At 39.9% G+C, this 8485-nt stretch overlaps 1 protein-coding gene across 1 annotated transcript; it reads left to right on the top strand.

Annotated features, from left to right (window-relative positions):
* The first annotated feature begins 5579 nt into the window (after window positions 1–5579).
* Window positions 5580–7545, top strand: LOC132187303 (CBL-interacting serine/threonine-protein kinase 5-like). The gene has a single exon (XM_059601576.1). It carries the CDS (start codon window positions 5975–5977, stop codon window positions 7304–7306), a length of 1332 nt encoding a protein of 443 aa, XP_059457559.1. The 5' UTR covers window positions 5580–5974; the 3' UTR covers window positions 7307–7545.
* The last annotated feature ends 940 nt before the right edge of the window (window positions 7546–8485 follow it).

Here is an 8485-nt window from a genome sequence, read left to right as displayed (position 1 = left end):
TTTCCATTTAGAGATGGGAGAGGAGGAAGGGTTGGGCCAATACTCCTTGCACATCTCTCTCTCTCTCTTATATAATTTATGGCCGATAATTTTTAACAAGATTTGCGAATTTGACATAAATCTAATACAAAATTAATTGATTAAAATTTAGTAAAATAGAATTCAAGTCCAACTGGGTCGACCCGATTAGATACGACTAATAAACGAGTTAGTTTCGGGTTAGCCTACTTAACCTACAAGTGACTCGCATAACTTGTATATATATTCATTAATTAATTTTTTTTTTTCAATTTTTACCATTAAAAAATTAAAAACCTAAAGTCTAAGACGAAAAGAAATTACCATTAATCTCATCCCTAGTTGCAAAGATATAAATGTGGTAGTGTAATTCATTTTCATGTTCATAATTGATAATTATTATGGCAATATCTTTGTATAAAATGATATTTTCATGCTCAATAATTGAAATTGTTAATTAAACAGGTTATGTTGGTCGGGTCGGGTCAATCCAACATGATCTATTGTTCATAATTGATAATTATTATGGCAATATCTTTGTATAAAATGATATTTTCATGTTCAATAATTGAAATTGTTCATTAAATAGTTGGTTGGGTCGGGTCAACCCAATATGATCTGTTGTTCATAATTGATAATTATTATGGCAATATCTTTGTATAAAATGATATTTTCGTGCTCAATAATTGAAATTGTTAATTAAACAGGTTATGTTGGTCGGGTCAGGTCAACCCAACATGATCTGTTTATTAAATAAGTTGTGTGAATTGGGTCAGGTTACTCGTCTATTTAAATAGGTTGTGTTATAGTTAACAGGGGTGGATCTACTCACAAGGACGCAGGGCTGGCGCCCTTGCTTAAATTTTTTTTAAAAAAAAATTTTCATATATTTTTATTTCAAATATTGCCCAGTCCCTCCATTTTAAAAACCCAGCCCCTCCAAATTAGCACAGCCCATAGCCCAGCCCCTCCAATTTTATTTTTTTAAAAAAAACCAGCCCCTCCAAAGTCCAAACCTAACCTTAAAAAAAAAAAAAAAACCTCTCTTTTATTCATTTATTCAGTTATTCTCTGCTGATTCCACTGCTGTTGCCTGCCCTAGTGCCCCCTACTCCTATTGTTTGGGTTTTCCCATGATCCCATCAACAGATTAACAAGAAGGAAAACTGTTAAGTCTTTTAAATCTAGGGTTTTACATACATCTCATTCTTAATTCTTTGTTCATCAACTACCGAACGAGCATTCTCAACTAAGAAGATTGTTAAAACAAAACTTCATAACAAAATGGAGGATGAGTTTCTTGTGGATAATTTACTTGTCTACATTGAAAGGAAAATTTTTGAAAGCTTCAAATGATTTTGTTTCTTTAAGATCACGTCAAATGCAATTGTAGACACTTTGTATTTTTCTTTATTTTTGTACTAGTGCCTACATGTTAACTGATATATCAATCTGACATATATTTATGAAGTCTCATAAATATGCTTTTTGTGATACACATATTGTGTTATAATATATATTTTTAATTGTATTTACCATATTATAATAAAAATATAATATATAAAGAGAACAAAAAAAAAAAATTATCATTAAATTTTATTATTTTATTTACGCCTTTGCAAGAATGAATTCCTGAATCCGCCAATGATAGTTAATGAGACTAAACCATTTAATTAAACAGATTAAATTAAGATTGACACATATTGTCTTTAGGGGCAGGCAAATTAATCGGTTACCGATTACCGATTACCCGCCGTTTACCGGTTTCGACCAAACCGATACTAACCATTACCGTTTAACCGATATTCTTATCGGTTAAAAATTTTGTACTGAAATTTTTATCGGTCCGGTCTGGTCTAGTTAACCATTTGTTATCGATTAACCGTTTTAACCGATAAGAACCGGTTAGTGGGGAAGCCAAAACGAAGCCGTTTTGGGGGGATTATATATACCTATCTAAATATCAAACCCTAAGCCTAAATCGACCCACCTGCCACCATACCCCCAATCTGCTCTCGCCTCTCTACTCTCTACGCTCTGTTTGCGGTGAATCCGAAGAACAAAAATGGTCTTATGTTTCTTTTGTTCTCCTTCAGGTTGCTTTTGTTCAGGTAGATCCACTGCCATGTTATCTACGCTCCGTTTTGTTCTTATCGCTAGATCCACTGCCATGTTATCTTTCTCCGATTTCAATTCTTCAACTCCTCCAATGAGAACTTGCATGATGCAGAATTAGATTCATAGCCTGAGACTAAATTTCAATCATTAGGACTATTAATTTCCGCATCAGCATCTTTATAGCCCAGGATGTTGAATCTGAGTTTACTGGCTTTAGCTAAAACATGAGAAAGGTCAAGAACAAAGTCAACCAAACTAGTATTGCAATACATAACTGTATTAACGGTGACAGAGAACTCCAAAACCGATCAAATTGCCCAGCAACATTTGAAGCAAATCCAGATTCATTGGCCTGAATCGCCGCCTTCTTCCATCTTCAACGACATGAAGATCACCTCCGTTTTGTCCGCAAGAAAAAGGTTTTTGTTCTTCTTCAGGTTTCTTTCTCTCTGTATGCGGTCAATGTAGAAGATCCATTTTTGTTCTTCTGCAGAAGAGCAAGAAACCTGAAGCCCACGGTTAAACCGGTTAACCGTTTATTGTTATAACCGATAATTTTAGTTAAATTCCTTATTGGCTGGTAATCGGTTAAGAAACCGTTTAACCGATAATTATCGGTTAATAACTAGTAAGAGCCAAAACCGGACCGTTTTGACCGATACCCACTCCTAATAGTCTTATACTCATACTTCGATTCACGTACATAAATTTCCACAGCTACGGCCTCAAACTTGTCACCCCCAACAACTTATAATCCTCGTCGGTTGCTGCCTTGGCTAGTGTTAAATTTTAATTCATGTAAGATTAAGATATAATTAGATCCTTTAAATTTAAAATTAGTGATGGCTTTGTGGTGTTCATAATACTATTTTTGGTCTTTCATTCATTTATTTTTTTTTGTTTTGGTTGCAAAAAATTTTGTATGACTTGGCTGTGTGCATGAATTGGTAAAACAATAGGCACCTCATGTAGCAAACGTGCCTTAGTATTTTAAACTTACCAAAAAGAAATAAATTTAAAAAAAAAAAAAAAGAGAGGAAATTTTACAATTTCAAATGCATTAGATGCACATAATTAACAAAACCTAATGCTGTAGCTCATGTCCACATATTCTTTTTAAATTGCCACTTAGGCTCAGTTTACTTCGACGTAAAATGGTTTTTGTCAGAAAATATTTTTAGGAAAGCCATTTTTCCTAAATATTTTCTTTCGAAAACATTTTACGGTGTTTACCGTGCACACGGAAAATATATATATATATTTTTAATATTTTTTTTCTAATAAGGTCCCCGATGGGACCTGCACGGGACTTGTTCGAGACCCTGCAAGGACCTGCCCTGGACCTCGTCGGAACTTGGCTAGGACCTCGCCGAGACCTGCCTGGGACTTGCTCGAGACCCGCCCAGGACTTGACCGGGACCTGACCGGGACTTGCCTGGAACCCCACTGGGACCTGCCCGGGACTTAACCAGGACCCTATTGGGACTTGACTGGGACCCACCCGGGACTTGCTTGGGACCCGCCAAGTACTTGACCGGGACCTGACCGGGACTTGCTCGGGACCCCGCCGGGACCTGCCCGAGACTTGACTAGGACCCTGTTGGGACTTGACTGGGACCCGCCCAGGACTTGCCCGGGACCCTCCTGAGACTTACCGGGGACTTGACCGGAACCCGCCCGGGACCTCGCTGGGACTTGACTGGGACCCGCCCAGGACTTGCTTGGGACCCCGCCGAGACCTGCTTGGGACTTGACCGGGACCCCGATTGGACATGACCGAGCAAGTCTTGGGCGGGTCTTGGGCAAGTCCGGTCAAGTCTCGGGCGGGTCCCTAGGAAGTCCCGAACGGGTCTTGGTCAAGTCCAGGCGGGTCCCAGTCAAGTCCCAGGTGGGTCCCGGGCAGGTCTGGTTAAGTCACAGGCAAGTCCCGATCAGGTCTTGGTCAAGTCCCAGGTGGGTCCCGAGCAAGTCCTCGTTGGTCCCGAACAAGTCCTGGGCGAGTCTCGGTCAAGTCCCGGGTAGGTCCCGACGGGGTCCCATGCAGGTCCTAGGCGGGTCCCGGTCAAGTCTCAGGCGGGTCCTGGTCAGGTCCCGGGCGGGTCCTGGGCAAGTCTTGGGCGAGTCCCAGGCAGGTCTCGGCGGGGTTCGGGGCGAGTCCTAGGCGGGTCTTGGTCAAGTCCCGGTCAGGTCCAGGGCGGGTCCCGGTCAAGTCCCGGGCGGGTCCTAGGCGAGTCCTGGTCAAGTACTTGCGAGGTTTTCGATGAGTCTTGGTAAGGTTTATCGATTTAAGAATGAGATACTTATAGTGGAAAATGGTTTGCGGTTTTCAAAACCGTAAACCATTTTTCGAAAATTAAAGAAAAAATTTTGGTCAAAAAGAAAATATTTTCCGTTGATCATTATTTTACGTCGAAGTAAACACTGTAAAATGTGGAAATCATTTTTTGGAAACCATTTTAGTCGAAGTAAACAGAGCCTTAAGTGATAATATTCTCTCTAAACTTTCAATTGTGATAATATCTTCATATAAACTACAAAAAATTGTCAATGTTTCCCTTAATGGCAAAAATACCCTTAATAAAAAAATAATAAATATTTTTTTTTAAAAAAAAAAACTAAAACTAAAAATTTAGGACAAAAAATGATAAAGGGAAGTGGGAATTTTTGTGTTTGTTTGTTTGTTTGTTTGTTTGTTTTTGTTTTTTTTTTTTTTTTGAATTTATGGGAGTAATTTTGTTTTATTAACAAAAATTTAAGGTAATTTTTGTCTTTTTGGTAACTTTGAGGGTGATATTAACAATTTTTTAGTAGTTTAAAAGCAACATTATCTTAATTAAAAGTTTGAGGAATTAAATAATAATTTGATAGAATCACGTAAACTTTTCCCCATTATATTTTACTGCTTCACAAGAATTTGGACTTATGAGAATTCTTGAATGATATTTTTTACCGCTCGAGAAGCATCCTACTTGGATTGAGCTTAACTGTTGAAATTGTAGTGCCCCCTACAACCTCTGGCAAAGAGCTCAAACTCCTAGGTTGCAGGAAGCAGCAGTAGCAGTTGTGGGCGCCCCATGTGGACCATAAAAACAAAAAGAAAAGTTCAACCGTGTGCTCAGATTGATTTAGGCAGGATTTGGGTCCATTGTATTCATGCTTCAGAGCTCTGAATCTGCAGCTGGTACTTATTTGGCAAAGCTTCAACAGGAAGCTTCACAGAGCATATTGTCCTTTTTGCTCCACCTCTGAATCTCTGAATTTTACACAAGTATTTCAAGTAAAGTACGTGTACAAGATACAAGAGAAAGAGAGCTCTATTTATGGAAAACAAGAAGAGAGACAAAATGTCTTAATTGTTATGGGGGGACCCATACACATTTGTACGTGTCCCAACCCAATTGGGCCACCTTTTATGTGCCTTCCCGCTCCTTCCAGACCACACTCTCCGACACCCCAAACTATGTCCTCCAATGGTTATATGCCAACCCGCTCTTCCCACCATTTCTGCGTCCTCTTATCTCCTTTATTTCCCTGCCACCAATCACCACCTTTTTTCCACCAAACCTGATCCAATTCAACACCACCAACTTGTAATCATTGACCTCCAATCCCTCAATTCTCTCAGAAAAATGAAATCCCATTTTTTCGTCCTTTATGCTGTATCACCACCTTCATCCGATTTTTCGGCCATCTGACACATTTTTTCGGGAAAAATTCCATTTTTTCTCATCTGGGCCATGCCCATTTTTACCACTCATGGCCTGATTTGAGTCAATTTCCCAAAAACTCAAACATCCCATCCTCTGTTCTTTTTTTTTTTTTTTGGTTGAGAATTGAGATGGAAGAACCAAGTGTTGTTCAACAAACCGGCAATCTCGATTCCTCGAGACACATAATCTTCGGAAAGTACGAGATGGGGAGATTGTTAGGCCAAGGCACCTTCGCCAAGGTGTACTACGGCAAGAATCTCGTCAGCGACGAAAGCGTTGCCATCAAGCTAATCAACAAGGACAACGTCAAGAAAGAAGGCCTAATCGAGCAAATCAAGCGCGAGATCTCCGTCATGCGATTGGTTCGCCACCCAAATGTTGTTGAGTTGAAGGAAGTGATGGCCACCAAAGCAAAGATATTCTTCGTGATGGAATACGTCAAAGGGGGCGAATTGTTCGCCAAGGTTGCCAAGGGAAAGCTCAAGGAGGATTTGGCGAGAAAGTATTTCCAGCAGTTAGTGAGTGCGATCGATTTCTGTCACAGCCGTGGCGTTTCGCACCGAGACTTGAAGCCCGAAAATCTCCTCCTCGATGATAACGAGGACTTGAAAGTTTCCGATTTCGGCTTGTCGGCGTTGCCGGAGCAGCTCTGGAATGACGGCTTGCTCCACACGCAGTGCGGCACACCGGCATATGTGGCGCCAGAGGTTTTGAGGAAGAAAGGGTATGACGGAGCCAAGGCTGATATCTGGTCTTGTGGAGTAATTCTCTTCGTTTTGCTTGCTGGGTATCTTCCATTTCAAGCCGACAACCTCATGAAAATGTACCGGAAGGTTTTCAAGGCCGAATTCGAGTTTCCCCAATGGTTTTCCACCGACGCAAAGCAGTTGATATCCCAGCTCCTTGTTTCTGATCCGGCGAAGAGAATTTCAATCCTGGAGATAATGCAAAATCCCTGGTTTCAAAAGGGGTTTGTGAAGCCAATTCCAATTCCACTCTCAATCCAAGAACCGGTCGGTGATCAGAACGACCAGAATGATGAAAAGTCCATGTCACCGCGTTTTTACAACGCTTTCGAACTCATTTCGTCGATGTCGTCCGGGTTCGACTTGTCGAACTTGTTTGAGTGCGAGAGGAAATCTGGGTCCATGTTCACCTCCAAGTGCTCGGCTTCGGCGATCGTGGCTAAGCTTCAGGCTTTGGCGAGCAGGCTGAATTTCAGCGTGACGAGCGTAAAAGAATTCAAGGTGAAAATGCAGGGGAAAATGGATGGCAGGAAAGGAAAGTTGGCAGTGACGGCTGAGGTGTTCGAGGTGGCGCCGGAGGTGGCGGTGGTCGAGTTCTCCAAGTCGGCCGGAGACACCCTGGAGTACAAGAAGTTGTATGAGGAGGAGGTGAGGCCTGCGCTGAAAGACATTGTTTGGAGCTGGCAGGGTGAGACCAACTGCCACCAACTGTAAAGTGGACATGTTGTTTCTAGTTTTAGAATCCTTAATTAATTAGAGTTTGATCCAATTCTTTTGCTTTAAGAGAGTGATGCAGTGTTTTGTAATCTGTGTTACAAATATTTTGATGATGTTTAATTAGTTTTATGTATATAGTGAATGTGTGAGGATATACATAAATTAGAATTTATGTTGGATTTTGTTGTACAATACTTTGATATGTTGAATGTGGATTGACTGGTTGGTTCTGTTTCCGGTCCCCTGTTGTTAGAATTTATGTTGGATTTTGTTGTACAATACTTTGATATGTTGAATGTGGATTGACTGGTTGGTTCTGTTTCTGGTCCCCTGTTGTTAGTTTAGATTCTATCCTTATCTATCTAATATCTTGTGAGCTGGTGGATGAATTATTTAGCAATTGACTAATTGTTGAATGGGTCCCCCAAAGAGGATCAACAGTGAGGGAGAGGCCCAGGAATTTGACAGAGTTTTACAGCTTTGATATTAGACTGGATAAGGTTGGGTATCGGTTAAATCATGACGGTAAATATATTTTCATCTACTGAATTAAAAAAATTGATTAGTTAACCGACTTAGTATCGATATGAATAAATTTTAACTATTTCGATTAAATCAGTTAACTCGATGAAGTCGGTTAAATGTTGGTCAGTTAAGTCGATTAATTATGAACCTTTTTTTTTAATTTTTAATTTTTTTAATTTTTTTATTGTGTCAAAATAGATTGTTTTTGGAGCTAAACAGGTAATGTAAAACATTGTTGAGGGCCACATGTCAGTTAAGTCGGTTTGGTTTGGTTAACCGAAAAAATAAAAATTTTACCACTTACTGAACTGACACCCAAACAATTATTTTATTCTGACTACTGATCACCAGAAGTCGGTAGACGGTTAATAGGAAACAATCGGATATTCAGCCCAGGAATTCAACATACAATTGAAGGTAAAATTGTCTGTCGTTTCACTTTCTACGGAGACCTTTTCATTCTTATAAATAAAGGCATGCATAAATAACAGTTACTGCTATACAATTAAGACAACCACACCGCACTACTTTGACATTAACAATTATCTATAACAGTTGGAATTTGCAGATCGGAGATGATGAAGAAGATGAGGACAAGGAATAAGGATGAAGAGAGGGAGGTAAATGGTCTTCAGCTTGCACTTCAATTTT

The sequence above is a fragment of the Corylus avellana genome, chromosome ca7 (assembly GCF_901000735.1).
Source record: "Corylus avellana chromosome ca7, CavTom2PMs-1.0".
In the NCBI taxonomy this organism is placed as follows: Eukaryota; Viridiplantae; Streptophyta; class Magnoliopsida; order Fagales; family Betulaceae; genus Corylus; species Corylus avellana.
The sequence above is the reverse complement of the archived record's forward strand: the minus strand, read 5'-3'. Positions and strand labels throughout refer to the sequence as shown.

Bases quoted from the DNA above. Each gene is read 5' to 3' on its own strand.
- LOC132187303 (XM_059601576.1), top strand. From the start codon at position 5,975: ATGGAAGAACCAAGTGTTGTTCAACAAACCGGCAATCTCGATTCCTCG.